At 41.8% G+C, this 21169-nt stretch overlaps 2 protein-coding genes across 2 annotated transcripts; one reads left to right on the top strand and one right to left on the bottom strand.

Annotated features, from left to right (window-relative positions):
- Positions 1-6: 6 nt before the first annotated feature.
- On the top strand, positions 7-6501 carry selp (selectin P). Its single transcript, XM_068707085.1, has 17 exons — positions 7-91; positions 161-239; positions 325-711; positions 808-915; positions 1604-1789; positions 1879-2070; positions 2668-2853; positions 2956-3141; positions 3262-3444; positions 3566-3751; positions 3914-4099; positions 4262-4447; positions 4575-4760; positions 4966-5154; positions 5255-5443; positions 5971-6087; positions 6189-6501. Exons 1-17 carry the CDS (start codon positions 89-91, stop codon positions 6257-6259), a joined length of 2820 nt encoding a protein of 939 aa, XP_068563186.1. The 5' UTR covers positions 7-88; the 3' UTR covers positions 6260-6501.
- Positions 6502-8430: 1929 nt separating this feature from the next.
- On the bottom strand, positions 8431-19543 carry lmx1a (LIM homeobox transcription factor 1, alpha). Its single transcript, XM_068707084.1, has 8 exons — positions 19457-19543; positions 18753-18933; positions 12877-13097; positions 11918-12096; positions 11137-11214; positions 10664-10748; positions 10103-10285; positions 8431-8857 (listed from the first exon to the last, which is right to left on the bottom strand). Exons 2-8 carry the CDS (start codon positions 18929-18931, stop codon positions 8715-8717), a joined length of 1068 nt encoding a protein of 355 aa, XP_068563185.1. The 5' UTR covers positions 18932-18933; positions 19457-19543; the 3' UTR covers positions 8431-8714.
- Positions 19544-21169: the final 1626 nt, after the last annotated feature.

Below are 21169 nucleotides of genomic sequence, written 5' to 3'. Positions count from 1 at the left end.
CTCATTCCCTGCAGGACAATTATTACCACTTTGCTATTGATTGTCAGCAAAGTGCATCGACAAGATTGAGTGACTTAAGACGTATCAAATGGTAAGTCCTGAAATATCAGTGCAAGTGTTTATGAAAAAAAACAAACTAACCCTAACCCTTTTATTTCAGATGTTTCCAGAATCAGTTGATACTAGACAAAGCCTGCATCACATGTTGCTGATAGTTACATTCATTGTGTTTGTCCAAGGTAGGTCTGCAGAATCAAACTCTTTCAGACTCCTCTTTTTCTAGCTTCACCAGTTCAATTTTGTCTCATGTTAACCTAATCCTAGACCTGAGCAGCGAAGGAGGAGCACAGGCATGGACCTACAACTACAGCACCACTCCGAACCGTAGCTGGCTTGATGCCCGCAAGTGGTGCCTTCAGCACTTCACAGACATGGTGCCCATCCGGAACCAGGAGGAGAATGACTTCATCAACAATCTGATGCCGTTTAACGCAAGATATTACTGGATAGGCATAGACAAAAAGAGCGAAGAGTGGGTCTGGGAAGAAACCCATGAGAAGGTGCCCGAAGATGCTCAGAATTGGGCGTCAGAGGAGCCAGATAACATAGCAGCTCAGGACTGTGTGGAGATTTACATTAAGAGGGAGAAAGACACAGCCAAGTGGAACAATGAGAGCTGTCGAAAGAAGAAGGGAACCATCTGTTACAGTGGTAAAACACCCCTTATTTTATCCGATGGATACATTTACTGACTCCTGTAGACTTATTATAGCATGTGAGATCACCCTCTGTGTGTATGTATGTTAGCCTCTTGTACACAGGACTCCTGCAGTGCCGATGCAGACTGTGTGGAGACAATAGGAAACTATACCTGCCGATGCCATCCTGGTTTCCTGGGTTCACGTTGCCAAGAGGGTGAGCAAACTTTTTGTCATAATGTATTCAAGGGGAGACACTACAGACAAAAAAATAGTTTTTTCATGCATCAGTCAATTTTGAGATTTTGGGCTATTTTGCTTCCATAATGTGTCTTCTTTCCCAAGAGTGGAAAGAAAAGAAGGTGTTCATTAAAAAGTTAGCATTAGATAATGCATCATAATAATACAACAATAATTGTCCTAATTTAAGTAATCAACTGGAGAAGTTTAATGGTGATATCTATTAGTTAAACAATGTTTACCCCATTTACCTGTAGTGTCTCTTTACAGAGGGTTTTCTTCACATATTATTCATAGCCTGATTTATTTCAGATTTTATTTCTATAAATATGGCAACATTTTTGCAAAGCTCCATCCAATGTTCAGATTTCTGTTCTGGAAATGTATGCAGATTAGCATACATTTGATAAGATAATGCCTAATTTCCATATACAAGAAACATAAGTTAACTTTAATACAAAAACTAATTGTTCTAATGTAGGTTATCAACTGGGGGAATTTCATGGTGATATATTAAGAATGAATTAATATTATTTTTGCCCTATTCACCTGGAATGTCTCCCCTTAAGCCAACCTCAACCAGCATGACCTCTTTCTGTAAGTTAAATAAAATAATATATCTAAAAATATACAATATCTTTATATTTCCTCTTTATGTTCTCCAGCAATCGCATGCAAACCATTGCTGGATCCAGAACGAGGTTCTCACTACTGTTTCCATCCCCATGGGTCCAATCGTTTCAACTCTTCCTGCCGTTTCCACTGTGAACTTGGCTTTCAGTTGGTCGGCGTGCCCCAACTGCAGTGCCAAGCCAGCGGGCGTTGGAACCACCCTGTCCCTCTGTGTCAAAGTATGTCAACTGGATCTCAACAACGCCAAAGCAATTGTTATTTCAAATGTCAAAGTTACAAGGAAAATGTTTGTCACTGCCTTTCTCAGTTGAACGGTGTCCAGTTCTGAACCACATCAACATCAGTGCAGGTAGAATGAACTGCAGCCACCCCATCGCACGTTACAGCTACAACTCCACCTGTGAGGTCAGGTGTGACGAAGGCTACGAGCACGTTGGGCCGAACCAGATACGTTGTGACCACACCGGCCAGTGGACAGCCAGTGTCCCCGCATGTACAAGTAAAGTGTTTGTCATTACCTTTGAATGTAAAATTAAACCCAATGATGTTTTACCATGCGATAGGATACGATAGGAAATTATATACTGTATTGTCCCCATAGGGAGATTTGGACATTAAGACTCAGTAGTTTAATACTAGTAGTAATTTAATGTCACTGATAGCTATTTTCTATTTGAACATTTTTTGTGAATTTATCAACAACTGACACGTTTCATGTAACTTCCTTTTTTGGTAAACTGGACCCCTGATAGATTGACTGCTTTTTCTAATACTTAGCTGGCCTCAATGTGTAGTCACATCCTGTCCAGACTGCACAGTAGATTAGGTTCAGGTCACATCTGTCATCATTTCACTTCACACTCATTTGTCTGCATTCGAGAAACCAACATTGTAATTTAATGTGAGTAGGCACAGTTACAGTTTCCCTTGCCTGTAAATGATATCAGCATGGTTATTCAAATCCCCCACCTCATGCTCATGGCATGTTTATGAAAGTGGAGTCATAATACACAATTGCTCTAACTGACGTATTTCATAGGAACATTGACTTCCATTGAGTGGACTAAGTGTGAATTGTATCTATATCCCACCACAGTTAAAACGTGCTCCCCCATTTTCTTTCCTGTCACGGGCAACGTGACATGTGTGGACGCTGTGGAGCCTTTCTCCTTTGGCTCGCGGTGTAACTTCACCTGCCAGGAAGGCTACTACCTGACCAGAGAGGACACACTCACCTGTCTGGCATCGGGACAATGGAGCAACCCTACACCTACATGCGCAGGTGGGTCACAGAAATTATCTCAGGGCTTCTTGAAAGCAACACAAGCTTCCTGAAAACAGACATCTGCTCTGATGAGTAATAGTGTTTCTTCTTCTTCTCCAGTGGTGCAGTGCAGCAGTTTAAAGACTCCACCCCATGCCTCTCTGCAATGCCAGGACCCTTTGGGAGTGTACAGCTATGGCTCAATATGCACTGTGCAATGTGAAAAAGGATTTGATCTGATTGGAACAAATGTGACAAAATGTTCTTCACAGGGCAACTGGAGTCATGCACTTCCTGTTTGCCAGGGTATGACCACAGATAATTAAGTTTGTTCTCATTGCTCTTTCAAATAATCCGCCCGTTAATTCTTTTTTTTAAATATCTGTGTGTGTAATAGTCTCTCCCCTGTCTGTGCATTTCTTCAAGCTAAGAGGTGTAACCCAATAAATCCTCCTCATGGGTCCCTATCCTGTTCTGACCCAAATGGATCCTTCAGTTTTGGTTCTCTGTGCACGACAACCTGTGACGAGGGCTTTCTACTGAATGGGACAGCCAGCACTGAGTGCACCTCCCTGGGCATGTGGAGCGCAGACTTACCACACTGCTTGGGTAAAACAAATTAACAAACAAATACAATTTCTGTATCATGATCTGTAATTTATTTCTGGTATCACTTTACAGCATAAAATTATATTGTTTCGGTCTCTCCTTCTCTCTGTTCCCTTTCCAGCTAAGAGATGTCCCACTCTGAGCTCTCCCTCTCATGGCTCCTTAGTCTGCTCTGATCCTCATGGAGAGTTCAGTTTTGGTTCACGATGTACTTCAGCTTGTGAGGAAGGTTTTATCCCGAATGGGACGGCTGACTCACAGTGCACCTCTCTGGGCGTGTGGAGCACAGACATCCCTCATTGCTTGGGTAAAAAAAACAACGCTGAAAGACTAAAATCTCTATCATGATCTGATTTTCACAAACAACAGAGGAGCTCTTAATTTAATGGTTTAGATGGCTTGACTGTTCGTCTTTACCATGTAAAGCGCTTAAATATATTTGGTTCTCCTTCTCCTTGTTCCCCTGCAGCAAAAAGATGTCCCACTCTGAGCTCTCCCTCTCATGGCTCCTTAGTCTGCGCTGATCCTCATGGAGAGTTCAGTTTTGGTTCACGATGTACTTCAGCTTGTGAGGAAGGTTTTATCCTGAATGGGACGGCTGACACACAGTGCACCTCTCTGGGCGTGTGGAGCACAGACATCCCTCGTTGCTTGGGTAAAAAAAACAACGCTGAAAGACTAAAATCTCTATCATGATCTGATTTTTTTTAAAAAGAGGAGCTCCTTATTTAATGGTTTAGATGGCTTGACTGTACGTCTCTACCATGTGAAGCTCTTACAAATATATTGGGTTCCCCTTCTCCTTGTTCCCCTGCAGCTAAAAGATGTCCTACTCTGAGCTCTCCCTCTCATGGCTCCTTAGTCTGCTCTGATCCCCATGAAGAGTTCAGTTTTGGTTCTCGGTGTACGTCAGCATGTATGGAGGGTTTTCTCATGAATGGAACAGCTGACACAGAGTGCACCTATCTGGGCGTGTGGAGCACCGACATCCCACAGTGCTTGGGTAAAGTTTGTAATAATTTATTGATTATACTCCATAGAAGAGCTCTGAATTTAATTGTTTAGATGCTTTAACTGTAATCTGCACCAAGTAAAGCTGTTGCTCTCTCCCTCTCTCCGTTCCCCTGCAGCTAAAAGATGTCCCAATCTGAGCTCTCCCTCTCATGGCTCCCTTTTCTGCTCTGATCCCCATGAAGAGTTCAGTTTTGGTTCTCAGTGCACATCAACCTGTGAGGAAGGCTTTGTCCTGAAAGGCACAGCTGATACAGAGTGCACCTCTTTGGGCATGTGGAGCAGAGAAATACCCCACTGTCTGGGTAATAAATCATAATATAATATCGGAGATGCACATGTATTCCCTCCCGCTGTGTGCACATTACTGTACACTTGTGATTTGGAATGTGCGTTTGCATCTGTCCATACATTAATAACTTAAATCAATAATTAGGTCTTGAAGGGAATACCCAGAAGATGAGGATGATTTGGTCTGAAGCTGATGGTCATATTTTTTGTTATGTACAGCACAGCCATGCCCTCTACTGGCCACGGCTCCACATCATGGGAAGATGAATTGCAGCCATCCGCATTCCCCTTTCAGCTATGGCTCCCACTGTGACTTTGAATGTACTGAGGGCTTCTGGCGGAGAGGAACACCAACTATGACATGCAACAACTCAGGTTACTGGAATCAAGATCTACCCACATGCCAACGTGAGTGCGCACTATACCTTAAACTTCCTTTGGTCATGCTGCTATTCAAACAGCTGATCCAATGTCAGTAATTACAATTTCTGTCCTTTGCACCTCTCAGCTGTACGGTGTGAAGCCATTAGGGCCGTGTCTTTATCCCTGTCTATGAACTGCTCCCATCCTCTGGGGAACTTCAGCTTCAGCTCCCAGTGTCTCTTCACCTGTGAAGAGGGATTCTCCCTGAATGGCACTGAGGTGCTGTTTTGCTCCTCCTCTGGGTTTTGGAATGACAGCCTGCCTAACTGCACAGGTAAATTGATTTTTGATCACATGAACACATGACAATACTAACATGCTGATATTAAGCAATGTTGTTATATATGAATAATATAAAATAAAAACTACAGCTGAGGCTGATGGGAATGTCATTAGTTTTGCATGAATTTGATTATAAACCAAAGCATTGGACATTTGACTGAGGGGGGCATGAATGCGTGTAACAACTTTTAGGACATTCTTTTCAACAGTTTATTACATTTTACTAAAAAAAGCAAATATCAACCTCATGGTGGCGCTAGAGGAGAAGTCCAGGGGGTCAGGTAGATGATGAAATATTTCACTGCATGAGTGAAAACTCTGACCAGCTGGTGACCATCCTCTGGTAACCATGAACTTTTATGATAATCCATCTAGTAGTTGTTTAGATATTGCAGTCTGGACCAAAGTGGTGGAATTATGATGAATAATCTGTGGATCAAAGAACATGCAGTGAAGATACAACAACAAAAAGTTATAAAAACCTTGTATTGACTGTGACTGTATGTGTTCTTGTGGAAGGTACGCCAGTGGGGACTGCCATGCTGCTGTCCACGGCTGTAGGAGTAGCCTCCGTTGTCGTGCCACTTCTCCTGATAGGACTGGCTTTGTTGATTATACTGCAATTTAAGAAAAGAGGTGAGACCTACTGTAGTGCTGCTGTGCAGTCTCATACATACACATACATTATGGTGTAGCACTCGCAGTGTGTCCCTGATGCTTGTTTCTGATCTTTGCAGGAAAAACAACCATGCCTGATGCACCTGCATGGGGACACCGAGAGAATCCAGCATTTGAAGTTGAGACTTGATTTTTCCAGCAAGTCATTTCAAATACTGCAGCCTATTGCTTGCTATTACTATATGAAGCCTGGTAGTTATGATACTGGTACCAAAAGATTACAGTAGGATTAGAGCTTCACCTTAACTGTGATTTCCAATCAGAAAATGCTGAAAATGTAGATAATCATGCACATTTTCAATGAAAACCTTCCCCTTTTTATTATTAAAGACATAAAGTAAAGCTTGCTTGTTTGCTTCTCAATAAACTATTAAAAAAATTCCTAAAACTGTTTTGTTTTATTTTTTTATTTGTTTTGTCCATTAAGCATGATATCAGGGTTGTCCTTCTTTGTTGTCCGTGTCCCGTGTCATTTGTTACAGTGTTGGGTGACCCTGTGTTGCTGGTGCCCTCCCTTGCAGCTCAGTGTAACCACATTTGACCTCCTCAATAAGAACCAATACTGTGGGGTCAATTGGGGGAAGTGGCAAACAACCTCTGAGATTACCAAACTGCCACAAAGCGTCAGTTTAGCACATTTAGTGAACCAGAAAGCTCCTGTCACTGAGTGGTAATGAGGTGATCTATTATCAGTCTCAGTGCAATGTGTCACACTGGGCACTGATCCCACATTTAGGGGAAATTCACTAACCCCACATTAACTACAGTATTTTAAATTGAATTGCCTGAACTGTGACTCACATAGTGTTGAAAACATGTTTCGTATTAGGGCTTGTTTATGTTTTATACTTACCAATTTAGGTGTAAATCCATTGTCTGTTTAAGTATGGAATTTCTATTGTATGGCTGTATCTAATGTATAGAATCTTCCCCGTGTATTTGTGCCAATAGTTTACCGCCAGACTTGTGCTGGAAGTGGCCAATGGAGTATCTTCAGCAAAGCGTGTGCATCTGTCTTGGCGCTGCAACAGCATGAAGCCAATTATAGCGGTTAAAAGACAGAGGGTTTGTGGCCTGCGGTTGGCATGAAGGGTGCAATAAATAACCACACTGTCGACAGGAAACTGTTTGGCTACCGTCAGAATAATAATGAGGTTATTGCTACCTGCTGTGACCGTATGATCGCGGTTTGATTATTTTTCTCATCCCACCCACTGCTGCTGCCAACCATATATGCGTGCCAACTGTGCACAGACTCGCGCACAAGAAGGGGAAAAAGCCCTGCAGGTGACCACCTTGGCTTCCTTCCCTGATATTTAAGTCTGGCTCCTCTCCCTTCATCTACCTCTAAAGATACAAGGAACCACATTATGATGCTTTAGTCCCAACGACAAAGAGTGTTGTTCCACCTAACACATGAGCACATACACACACACACGCACATGCCAGACACTTAGAGCAGATACAGACACAGATACTCAAAGAAACACACACTCAGTATACTCTGCTGCACACTTCTTTAGCTCTGGTTGGCAGGAGCATACCACGGTGACAGACAGTTAGATTGTTCCTGACCATTGACTTGCGCTCTCTGCTCTGCAAGGTCTGATTTCATAGTGGGAAATATGAGATGGGTCCAGGAGAGGGTTCATGGCTGGGGCAAGGAGGCACTCCATACAGTGGGGCTTCATATCTCTGTGTCACCCTGGGCATTCTCCCCTGACACAGCTTTCAGCCCCTCCGTTGTCTGGAGCCCCCACCCTGGGTTTTCTCAGCCTTCCTCCCCAGGATTGGTGCATTCCAGCTGGACACAGTGTCTGGGTGGTCGTCGCCCCCCCCTCCCGTCCTCTATGACTGGAGGAAGGAAAAGGCAGAAAAATGTAGCGAGGGCCTTTGACCGAGAGGAGCACAATGTGAGCGTTGATGATGGCGGCGTGGATGTGATGCTTACCTGCCACTGACCCATACAGCTGTCATAGCCCAGCATTTCACAATCTGATGATCCAACCGACAGCCAAGGGAAGATGCCTCGCTGACCTGTCACCTAGATTGGACTGATAAGTACCGAGGATGGACTGACCCGGCTCTAACCCTCAGCATGAATACCCCGTCCTTATAATAAATCAGCCTGAGCTTCATGCTCACTATGCCACACATACTAAATATTCACTGTTTCATAAGCATTGTTTATTGATCCTTGTTGATTCATTCAAGATGAACAGCATACACACATTGTGAGAATAAATACAAATACACACCCAAACAATTATTTACATTAGTAGATGCAGTTATAATATCATAATCTAACATTCAAACATAGGGAGAGAGGTCCGACAGTATCGTGCATACACAGGAGCCTGTGTTGTACAGTGGGATTGTAAAGCATAAGAGGCAGTAGTGTAATCAGGTTTTTATGCACGTGGTATATTGCATGGTATCACAGTGTACCCACATCCTCTTGGCGGTGATTTTGCAACCACTTCTTCAACTACCTTGTGCACAGTATAGACAGATAAATGATGCGACCGGAGAGCGATGCAGAGTGAGGGAGACATGCCGCTTCTCACTGAGTCCGATATTCAACCTCAGGAGGTGAAGTAAGAGTCCTGCATGGAGTAGAGACGGTCAATAGGGGTGAGCAGAGAGGAGTCACCCAGGGACAGGCAGTCGCTGTCAGCCACATGGCACAGAGGGTCTCTGTCCATGTCGCCATACAGACCCTTAAAACCTAAGAAAGACACAACATCATTGATCATTTTTTTAAAGCGACACTTCAACTATTTTACACATGAAGTTCTGTTTCTTCGGCATTAGAAGTACTATTCAGCCTGTAAAACTGTTTTTTAATGTCTGTCTTCTGCTTCAGCCTCTGCTTTACCAATTTTGACCATCTTTGACCCAACTTTATGGAAGTGCTGCCTTAAGTAAAAATATATTTTGGGGATTTGATGGCATCTAGCAGCATGGTTGCAGATTGCAACCAACTGAATACTTCTCCACTCACTCCCCCCCTTTCCAAGACTGCAGTAAGGTGAAACTGTGGTAACGCAGCTCAGAGACCGTCCTTACAATGATAAAATTACTTTAGGGGCAACAGAAGTTGGCGGCTGGCAGCACCACCAGTTTTACATTCTGCGGCTCACGTTACTGCAGTTTCACAAGTGTGTCTAACTACAAGGGTAAAAAAAACAAAAGGCCCTCTCTAGAGCCAGCATTTGGTTTGTCCGTTCTGAGCTACCGTAGAAACATAGCAGTGTAACAAGGAAGACACTATAAAGAGGATCCGCTTCATTTTGAAGATATCGAGAGCTCTTTTTAAGCTAATGAAAACTGAATAATAGAAATGCAACACACTGGCCCTTTAGAATTATTTTTGCACTGTACAAGGGATGGATAAAATAACAGGAGCAACTGAGAGTATAATGAAATCCAAAACAAAATCCCTATCCTATAAAATTATATATAATGTTAAGGTTTTGATTCAGGTCAGTGTTGGTTGTTTTGTTGTATTACAATATACTGTAAGATGTAATTTAGCTGTTATTTTCCACTATTTTGTCCATCCACAATATATGGTTACCTCTGTCATTATGTTGGACTGCTTGACAGGAAGTTGCACGAGCGTTTAATGCAAAGTGGAGCATCTCCACAAATTGAATCGCATCTAAACAGTCACCAAGAGACAGCAATGTTTTTTTAGTTAAACCTTTCGATGGGATCCATGCTAAAAAGGAAATGAGAGCGTTTCTACAGAACAAGGACACAGAGCAGGAAACTGAGGTCCAAATTAAAAAAAAATCCAAAAATTAACAAACTCACGTTGACAACATAATGCCAACAAATCATATGTTATATATTTTTTTCTTTTTTGGTTCATTCTACCAATCCCTCTCATCATAAAACCTTTGTCGAGCATTACTTTAAACATATACTGTAATTCTTGATCATGGTTTGACAGCTCTGAGGTTTTTACCGTAGGGGTGCATGTGATCCCCTGGCATCTGAGGAGGGGTCAGGCCCTGTCTGAAGGGGTCCATGTCATAGTCCTGCGGCTCCAGCGTGGTGAGTCCCATCTGCTGCTGCTGCTGCTGCTGAACGTGGGTGTAGGAGGACCCCAGGTGTTCTAGCTCAGATGTCAAACCACCACAGGAGGGCGCTGTGGGACACATGAGACACAGGAGACACTCATGAGTTGTGTTTACAGCTATCTGTTACAGTAATGCTTTTGTGCACAGTGCTGCCTTTATGTTGCTATAGCCATTTAGCATCTTTAAAGCTCTATAATAACTGACTTTGGTGATTTTTTTTTTGGTCAGAAATGTGGTATTCAGCTTTATCTGACTTCGTAATATTATTTTTTTTTTGTCTGCTAAAAGATACTTGTAAAAACTCATGGTACTTCTAAAAAATGTAAAATATAAAAGTATTTTTCTTCTTTGCATATACATTTTTTATTGAAAGAAGATACATATCTTACTTTAATCTTTAGTATATCATCTTGCATGGGAGTAAAGCTCTTGTTAAAACATTATACCTGTGTGATGTGACGGATGCTCTCGCTGCTCCTGCGTTTGCTGCTGCTCCTGCTGCTGCTGCTGTCTCCTGGCCAGCTTCTTCATCTAAAAAAAAACACGCACCAGCAGCAGGCATAAATCTCACATACAGGCCGAGTGTAAAACATTTTTTATCAATCCCCAGTCCCTCTGCCACCCAGGCGTACGAGTGTGTTCACTCAATTGCAAAGTATTAACAGTGAGGTAAGGGACATCTTTCAGTGGTGGAGGGAAACCACACATGAGCCCACTTTGTGAGGAAATATGGGGATTAATCTGCAGTGATCTCGCAGTGAGATGTCATCAGTTTCCTGTATGAAGAGATAACCAGGCTGATTTCCACTCTGGCATACAAACACGGTGCAGAAAGAGTCCTTTTATTAGTAGCGCATATGACTGTGTGTGTGTGTGTGTGTGTGTGTGTGTGTGTGTGTGTGTGTGCACTTTGTATTACTTTGGCTCTTTGGTTCTGGAACCAGACCTGCACAACACGGACGCTCAGACCAGTCTCTGCTGCCAAGGTCTCCCTTACCTTGGATTAAGATTCAGGGGGAAAAAAGGGGGAGAAAGTAAGAAAGGGAGGGGGAAAATTGGAGAGGTCACTTGAAGGTTTAAAAAAATAAATACATCTTTTCACCAATCCACCTTAAACAAGGAGGAAAGGATTAAGTATTTAGGAAATGTATTTTTGAGAAAAAATAATACTTTCTTAATATCTGCAATTTGGGATTTTTAAAAGTCTGCTTTGTAATCTAGCTATGGCTATAGTATATCTGCCCAACAGCAGTACAGCACTACTGTATACAGTAGATAGCTGAACACTTTTGTTCTTTTCTCAACAGCATGAGGTCAACACATGATTCAATGGTTTTCTGTCCACATTCCATACAATTTAAGATGTCCTTACTAAAAAAAAAAGATGACAAAAACTATTACTTTTAAAAATTATTTTAATTAGCCAAAAAACGACCCTCCCTTAGAATTTTGATTCTGTTGAATTGTCATTTCTACCACTAGTCTGTTAAATCCTCTTCAAAATGAAAATATTCTCCGTTTTTTGTAGGAATTACAGTAAGAATGCTGAGAGAAAAGAACAGTTGGTCTTTTTTAAGACCCCCTCTTTGCAAAAACACATGTGCAACGAAACCTTTGTCATATCTGGAACAGCAGCTATGGAGCAGGGCAGGAACTACAGTACCTCCAGACTACTAGTGAACAGAGAATAAACACTCTACCTTTCGGCAAGGCTTGGATGAGACCTCGAAGGAGGCTTTAAAGGTCCGTCTTTGTTGAGTTGTCAGAATAGTGCGCGGCCTTTTGGGACGTTTGCTCTCCAGGTCTTCTGATCTAACTCTTCTGCCTGTAACCCTCCCAGATTCCTCCACTTCCTCCTCTTCTTCATCATCACTTCTACCTAGTGGGCAGACATGATTAAAAAAAACACATGTTTATTCTCAATCAAGCGTTTAAATATGGAAGACAAATGTTAAGAGGCAGATAAAACAATTTGCATTATTTGCATTCTGCTATTTTCTGATTACGAGTTTTAGTCTAACCACTTAGACTAAACCTCAACTTGCTTGATCCCTGCTTCAGTTTGTGGTTGCCTGCATTCCCCAGAATGCTTTTTAACAACCTGGAGTGATCCTGGATCCCTTGAATTTCTCAATGAATAGATGCAAAAGTTATAGCCAGTGGTAGTTTTAGTCATAAATGTTTATATAAAAGCATAATTTGATTAATATTTGACACCTAATCATATTGTCTTTTTAACAGCTAAGTTGCAGGAAACTTTACCCCAAACCAGGGGGTTGTTTTGACATAGTGTTAGTGGTATTTTTTCACATTACTGTTGTGTTATTTACCCAAAATAAAATAAGGTTATTTTGACCAAGACAATAAGCTCAAGTTTGCTCACACATGTATTGTTAGTTCTACAAAATGTCGTGCTTATATCACATTATAAACTGCAAAGGATACACAAATGACTAACAATCAGTAACAAAGAGTGTCAAGAGTAGATCATAACAGTTCGCAAACCATGCCATATTCTAAAAAATCCAACATAACACTGGGTCAAAACAACCTTTTGTTGTCTTTTTTAACCCAGTATTGCCTTGCGTCAGTTTTGACCCAGTGATTGGTGTACATGTACAAACACACATACACAAAACAAACTGTACACAGCCTGTACCTGTGTCGGAGGAGGTCGGGCTGGCCACACACCGGTGATAGTCCTCTCTGGCACACAGTAGCTGTCCCTCCCTGAGGACACAGCGGTCTCCAGTCTGCAGGCGGCAGGAACAAACGCTGCAGGTGAAGCAGCGCAGGTGGAACACAGCGGCCCCTGTACGCATCACCAGTTCTGCGGGAGAGATGGCCTCCGCACAGCCCCCACAACGCACTGCAAACAGACTGGAGAGAGGGACGGGTGGGGGTGCAGCGAGGGAAGAAATAGAGAGAAACTGTGAGAGCTCAGTAAATAACAGGGAGTGATGCTTTTGTTTGGCTGCCGAGGGCTTGAGTATAAGCTGAGCCACTTGAGGACCCCTCGCAACTCAGTAAGAAGGGGACTCCATGAGAAAAGAGAAAATGCTTGGTTGACTTGGGGAATGTTGCTGAGTCGAGCTGTCACTCAAAACAACTGCCAACCTGACTTCTCCCCTCTCCTCCTCCTCCTCCTACCCCGACCACTCAGACACATACCCTCAGCGTGGCGGGTGTGCATCTTAGCGCCTGGCAACCAGGACTGGTGGGCTTAGCCTCAGAGACTGTTGCCGTGGCTCCGGCTGCCTTGTCCGAGGCTGTGCTCCTGGGGAGGCAGGAGAAAAGCTCTCGGCAGGCCATGGCTCCAGGCAGAGGGGGGGAATCAGGTCTCCCGGTGGGAGAGGCTGAGCCGCCGGTCCAATGAATTATCCGCGGAATTATCCCTAAGTCTGCTTTACCAGAGCGGGACAAAGACAGAGCCAGCCCCCAAGCAGCAGGACCATTGTCCGCTGGCTGGCACCGCGGCATTTTGGGTCTGTCACGCAGGATGATGCGTCATCATTCTGGAGCTGGCGTTTGTCTGCAGACCTGACTGGGTCACCAGACCAGTCAGCCCAGAGGCATGAGAAAGTGACAGCTTTTTTTTTCTCCATGTTTTTGTTTTCACATTGAAAATACTTCAAGCGGCCCAAAAAGGAGAGCCTACGTATGTCACTGATTCAAGCTGAGATTTTTGATTTTGTTTTGCTACTTTGTAGAGCATTAGAGGGAAATAAGAAATGTAACTTTCAACTAAATATCCCCTAAATATCAGAATAATATTGTCCTTTTAATATTTATTATATGTTGGCCTCCTGTGAAGAAACACAGTCCTCATTTGATTAACTTTTTTTTTTCCATTAAATGTATTTTATATGTAATATATTTCTCATTTTGATCAATAATTTAATTGTTCATTTGTGTGTTTTATCTCAGACAAATGGGATTATGGTTTTCAATGAAATGTTGCTGTGTCACATGGCCTTTCAAAACAATTGTACCAGAAAGAAAAATAAATTACATAATAATACATAATAAAATATACTGATTTCCTTTTGTGGTGTGGCACTTTTATGCCGAGAGCAGTTCTGACATAAAAGTGAAGATGAGCAGAAATATTAGCAACGGGGGATTTCAGGGAACTCAGGATTTCACATTAACTTTCAAGTGAAACAAATATTGCGTTTGACTTCCTTTTGAATACGGCCTAACTGGCAATTAAGCACAATATTTACAAACAAACAAAACCTCTGACTAAACATTAAGCAAACAGCCGGGTTGAGACATCCCTGTCAAAAGGTCTGGAGCCGCAACATCCTAAAGACAAACATTGCTGGGACCTCTCACTGTTGCTGTGGCGTTGCTAGGGAAACGGTAAAGCCCATTCCCAGCAGCTCAGGAGGGTCAGTCGGGCTGGTTGACCCGTCCGAGTCGTCTGCCCACCACGGCCTCAATGGTATGTGCTTTAATATGGCCAACATACCGTCTGCGGTGTGTGCATTCCTGTGGCAACACAAGATGCATCAACGAAACATTTTCAAAGGAAGTGTGGCAGAGGAAATACCCGGAATGTTTCTGGGTTTCTGTGATACAGCAAAGTGCTTGATTGGCATTAATGTTGTTTCGAGAATCGCTTTTCCATTATGCGCCTTGTCCAGTTGGTCTTATCTCTACCCAGTATTCTTAAGCGTTGTTAATGCAAAGGTAAGAGTACCTCCAATGCTTATGGAGCAGCTCAAGGTGTTTAATATTTCAGAGTTTCCGTTGACATGATTGGCCCAGAGGCCCTGCCAGGAGAGCGGGAACACTCAGTCACGCTGGATTTAGACACGGCAATTAGTGACAAGATCATTACAGAGAAATAAGTCAGCAAAATCCTGCGCTCCTCCACACTGACACTGGCCAGGGTCAGCCACTCTCAAGGTAGATGTACTGTATAATACGGTGAGCGTTTGGCAGAAATGTACACACACACACACACACACACACACACACACACACACACACACACACACACACACACACACACACATTGACTCCACAGCAAAGCCCTCCTCTCTCATTGTTCTTGCCCTGACTCCAGTGCTGACCTTTGGCAGACAGACTGCTGGTCTAGTGGACAAGCAGAGAGGACAGATCCTATTTCTGGATCAGGTTAACCTGGATCCTTTGCTGCTGAACACACACGCACACACACACACACACATACACACACCAAAAGAGAGCGTGTATCAGATACAGATCTGCGGGTCAAGTGCACCACCAGCCAGACCGCCGATCTGACGACCAATCTGCTGTCCAGTCCACCTGTCCACTGAACCGTTTAGCCAAACTAAGTCTACTGACTATCTGAGCAACCTAAACATCCCATTGTCAGACAGGAATTTGCATACAGCTTCATTAAATTACAGAACAGTCTGATGTATGTATTCTGTGTCCTGTGTGACTGCATCGGGTCAGGCAAACAAACTAGATGAATTACGTGGACAATATAAGCATGTTAGGAATATCAATACCTCTGATAATCTTCTAATGGATTGTTTTGTCTTAGGAAAAATAATTATCATCATATATAACTATAACACTGCCAAGGAAATAGATACCTTTTTCTTATAATTACTATTACTATTAATATCATTAATATTGTTATTATCTTTATTTATGCAGTTTTTAGATATGGATTCATCCAAAAGACAAATGTATTAATCTACAAAGGATGTCCAAAAGAAAATGAACTTAAATGCATCATCTAAATCAACTGAAAATCAGTACGGTTTAGAGAAGAAATACTCAACACAATTGATATTATTCATGCAATTTGTTTGAATTATTTTATCCATACTGGATAACAAGCTGGCTGTTTAAGCCTATTGGAAATAGCATTTAGAATGTTGCTTAAAAATGTGGTGGAGGGGGGTTATTGTTATTGTTATTGTTTTTCTTTTCAATTTTATTTCTATCATTATATTTTGTACACCACTGTATGAAAGTGTTTACCTTTTACAACCCATGGTTTGGGTTTTTATTTTGCTTTTGTTATGTTTGTTGGTGTGCATTTGTTTATTTTACGTTAATTAAATTTGATCAAATCTGTATTTTTCTGAATACTGGGAAGGATTTGGTTTAAGTTTGCTTAGATATGAACTCTCAGCAATAATCTATACAATAATCTTGATGTTTAATTAACAATTCTGAATATGTATAGCCTCTCAGAGTCAGTAATAAAATCACATGATGACACGATGATTGAAGAGAACAAAATATGAAACTTTGTTTAAATTGTGGCATTATTGTCTTTTAGCTTCCATGAACAGGCCAGCGGGCCAAACCTGGTGGTCCGGCTGGCATCAGTTTAGCACACATTGAAAGGGAAATCAAGGGAGAGGATACAGCGTGTGGTTGGAGACAAATGTTGTCACAGTGTGGAATAATTGTCACTTATGAGCTGGCTTCACACTATTCCTGTATCAAAAGAAGGGAGGGAGCAGAACACAGTCTGCACTGCGAGAGAAACACTGGCACACTTTTTAAAACCCACATCGTGGACAACAGTGGCGCTCATGTGTTATAAGGTGTCTTAACCCCAGACAGGACGAGCAGGGAGGTGGAGACGTGAGACCTCGGAGGCCGAGCTCTGGCACCAGGCCTCCTGCTAATTGGTCAGGTCAGATATCTCACGGTCGGCTGGGCGTTGTCCCATTGCTCGACACAGGGGCTGCTGTGAGCAGAGCTTTCCAGATGCCGCGGCACATAACGCCAGGGCTCATGGAGCGCACTGTCCCCCAAAATAAGTTCACCCCATCCTCAGCGTCTCTCTTGTAGGGATGCACCAGACCTTCTGACATATGGCTCTACTCTGCTAATTACCTCTCAGTCTTGCTCTTCTTCTCTGTGCATGCTAAGCACTTTGAATTGTGTGCTTTAACAAGAATCCACTTTCATTCATCCATAACAAATTCAAATGTTGAAATGAGTGTTTGGTCATTATACAAAAAAATAAATATTAAAAATGTTCTGCTCACAGATATTCTGCTTACAAAGCTGCAGCACCACTGCAGAGTGATTTAGTTGACTGGGAACATGGTGGTGGGGAGCGTTTTGGACCGGTAAGTGTAACACTTTTTGTTTCCCTGCCTGCTTGGCAGAACGACCGTCACTAAATTGTTCAGAAATAATGTGAGCTGCTGCCTGTTAGGGTGGGCAGTTTTTGGCTCTTGTTTAGGTGAGAGCATGTTTTGGAGAAAGAATAAGGGGATGAGGCAATGGGCTGGTAGGAGGGAGCTGGGCGATGGGTGATGGTAGTGGGAGGTTTTTTTTTGTGTGGGGGGGGTGATGACCGCCTCATCGACGAGACCATATGTTGTCCCCAGCTTGCAGTTGCCACGCCAATGGGCCTCGAAAATTTTAACACATTTTGACAATGTGTCAGTTGAGCTCTACCCCTGGTTGTGTGCTGTGTGTTTGTTTGTGTGTGTGTTGTGTCTGAAGGTGTTACCGTGTTATTTTGTGTGTGCGTGTGTGTGTGTGTGTGTGTGTGTGTGTGTGGATGTACACTATGCAATAGTGCGCTCACATTCCAGCTCCCTCGCCACCCTTTCCTCCTCCAGTCACCTTGTTCTCTTAGTGCACTGTGCCAAGTTCCCTGCAAGTCAGTTTGCACCATATATGCACGTACACACCTACACGTGCACACACACACACACACACACACACACACACACACACACACACACACACACACTCATAACACAATACTTTTGCCATAAACTATAAAACACACCCATATGTAAAACATACAAAACTAAGAAGGAATAGATGTGTTTAAGTTAGTTTAAAGAAAAATCACTTATTTCACAACTCTCTCTCTCTATCTTTCTGTCCCTTTCTCTCTCATTCGCACACACACACACACACACACACACACACACACACACACACACACACACACACACACGTTCTTAGTCAAGGTCAGATCTGGACAAGGGTTTCGTTGTCAAAATAGGCTTAATAACGCACAGTAACTTTTGGGGCGCAGGCCAAAAACTAAAATAAAGGAAATAGAATTAAATTAAATTAAAATGTGATAAACAGCCTATAACAAAATTAGGAATACCTTAGAACACTATTGGATGTTTTTTGTAATTACATGGACTTATTGTCAGTAATATATTAGCAACATATACTGTACATGCCAAAGCGAAAACTGCATCATAACAGGACTAGAAAAAACATTTATAATAAAGTATTCAAACAAGAAAAAGGCGATTATTTTAGCACATTACAAACATTTGTGATGAAAACTGTAATGAATCAATATATCTATATATCAAATGTATTCATGAAATCAGTGAGTAAATGTATCACAGTATAAAATCAGATGAGCTTAGCCCGGAAAATCGGTTCCCCTTAGGTGAAGGTAAAAATGAGCTTCTCTCCAGGGTTAAAAAGTAAAATGTACGTGTTTTATGATGTTTTTACGTGTTTGCCGGCTGTAACATCAGGAGAAAACCAAACAGTAATGAAGAGTCGGAGATCAGCACTCACTCAGCATAATCCCGCTTGCAGTAAAGTTTGCGGTCCCGCAGAAAGCAGGAGTTCCTGAGCGCGTCCCCGCACGCCGCGCACCGCACACACTCCTCGTGCCAGAGGCCGTCAGTGACTCTGAGCAGGAATCTGTCTCTGATCAGCCGGTGGCATCCGGCACACACTGCCCCCTGATCCATATCTGCAATGATGGGGAAATCCTTTAATTAGAACACTTTTCCAATCAGCAGGACGCAGCAATATATGCTGCTAATAAGGCTGAACAAAGTTCGACGGAGAGGTCATTAAACTGCGACTTTACGTCGTTGTAACGGGAGGGAAAGGTTGGTTAAAAAGGCAGCTTTTTTTAAATTAAAAGTGGGTTTTATATATTGAGACGTCAAGTGTTTTTATATTAGTTCGACTGTTAATTTGACCAAATATTAAGTTCACCTGATGACCGTGTGCCAAAATAGTGCTAAAAATCAAACATCAAGAGTTTAATTCATACCAAAACATATTTTTTAAATCAAACTATTAGCTAGTAAAGCTTTATTAATAAGATCATGTCATCAAGTTTTGCCTATAAGCACAACACCGGTCGACCCACCATTACTGAAGAAACATTGTCAATAGGCCTTTTTTTGACCAAAGATAATGGCTGGTAAATTAATATAGCAAAATAACAGTTTAAATACAGTTTTGTAAGTTCAAGAAGGCCATACCTGCAAAGTGCGAGTTTCCAGACCGCAGAAAAGTATTTTGGTTCTCAACTCTTCAGATCTCAGAGCATCTCCGGCTCTCAAAGTCCTGCTGCAACTTGCTGCTCGGAGCAGAGAGCGAAGCAGCGCATCAAAGTTTCTCTTCAGAGCTTCCGACGACCTTTCTGAGTCCACCGGTATTGACTATTTAGGCTTTCTATCAATTATCCTATTAGGAGTGAACGGGAAGGACGGAGAGATAGAGAGATAGAGAGAGAGAGAGATAGAGAGAGAGAGAGAGAGAGAGAGAGAGAGACTTCCTGCAGGTGCCGGTCACCTCCCCCCCTCCTCCTCTGTCTCTCGCTCTCTCTCTTTCCCTCTGTCTCTCTCTCCCCACATTGGATGCTACAAAGTTACCAGAGACGCACATGAAAGCTTTTTTTATTTCATTATAAATAAATATATAATGCTCAGGAAGTAAAGTGCAGGTTGAAAGGTCATACTTTAAGGGTCACAGATAGATAGATAGATAGATAGATAGATAGATAGATAGATAGATAGATAGATGGATGGATTTATTGATTGATTGATTGATTGATTGATTGATTGATTGATTGATTGATTGATTGATTGATAGAGAGACAGACAAACCATATAGATCTCTTATAGACTTGCTTTCTCAAAAGATCAGATATGTTTTCAGTAGACAAATATAAAGAGTTGCAGAAAAAACTACTATATGCTAGAGTTGGACTGATCATTCATTGTGAGGCCTACACAATATATTTTAAGTCATTTTTGATATATTTACAAACACATGTTCCCACTCATTTTGAGCATTTCTTTAAAGTACTGCAATGTCTTGTGAGAAAACATATACACTGATATATATATATATATATATATATATATATATATATATATATATATATATATATACATATATTCTGATAAGTGAACATAAGCCGATTCATTCGTTGTTTTTCATATTTTGATGTGTCATTCTTCACATTTACATTCTCATATGACACCACTGCCACCAGGCTTTACTTCTTCACAGGTCTTTGTTATGAGGAGTGAGGTGTTACTGATGCAGAGGCCTACAGACTGGAACCACGATGAGGAGGATGATATCAACCAGGCTACTGCATGAAGGAAGCAGCGCCAGGTTGTGGCGTTTACATTCTGTGCACGCCATCTGGTGGGCAACAACTAGAACTGTATTTAACGGACAACAGTTGTCTCATCCATGTTTGATGTTTTCAGAAAATATTTATGGGCTTCTTTTGTCTGTGGAATTACAAAAAAAACCAAGATTTAAACAGATAAGAAATGTGATATTCTGTCAAGATTCTTTATTTTTGTGATTCAGTAAAGTTTTCATGACATTTTCATGATTTTAGGTAATTGTTTAAGTAACATCTGATAGACCCTGGCTGGATATTTGGGTTGAACATAATAGCATTGGGTTAGTTATTTAAAATTATTCAAAATGTACTGACACATTTTCTGACACTGATTAAGATATATACTATCCTGCAAAAATGCAGTTTCAGAATATCAAGGATAAAAATTAACAATGAATTTGGATATTAAAGGCAGCTATTTTTCTGATACTGATATATATCAAACAATATTTATCAAATATTTGCACTGGCTTGAAAAACCCAGATCCCTCTATAGCTCTAACTGTGATACAGTTTTGTAACAAATGATATAAAAAAGACAAGACAAATA

The sequence above is a fragment of the Cebidichthys violaceus genome, unplaced genomic scaffold (assembly GCF_023349555.1).
Source record: "Cebidichthys violaceus isolate CVI_PGR_0920_01 unplaced genomic scaffold, fCebVio1.0.p SCAF_13, whole genome shotgun sequence".
NCBI lineage: Eukaryota > Metazoa > Chordata > Actinopteri > Perciformes > Stichaeidae > Cebidichthys > Cebidichthys violaceus.
The sequence above is the reverse complement of the archived record's forward strand: the minus strand, read 5'-3'. Positions and strand labels throughout refer to the sequence as shown.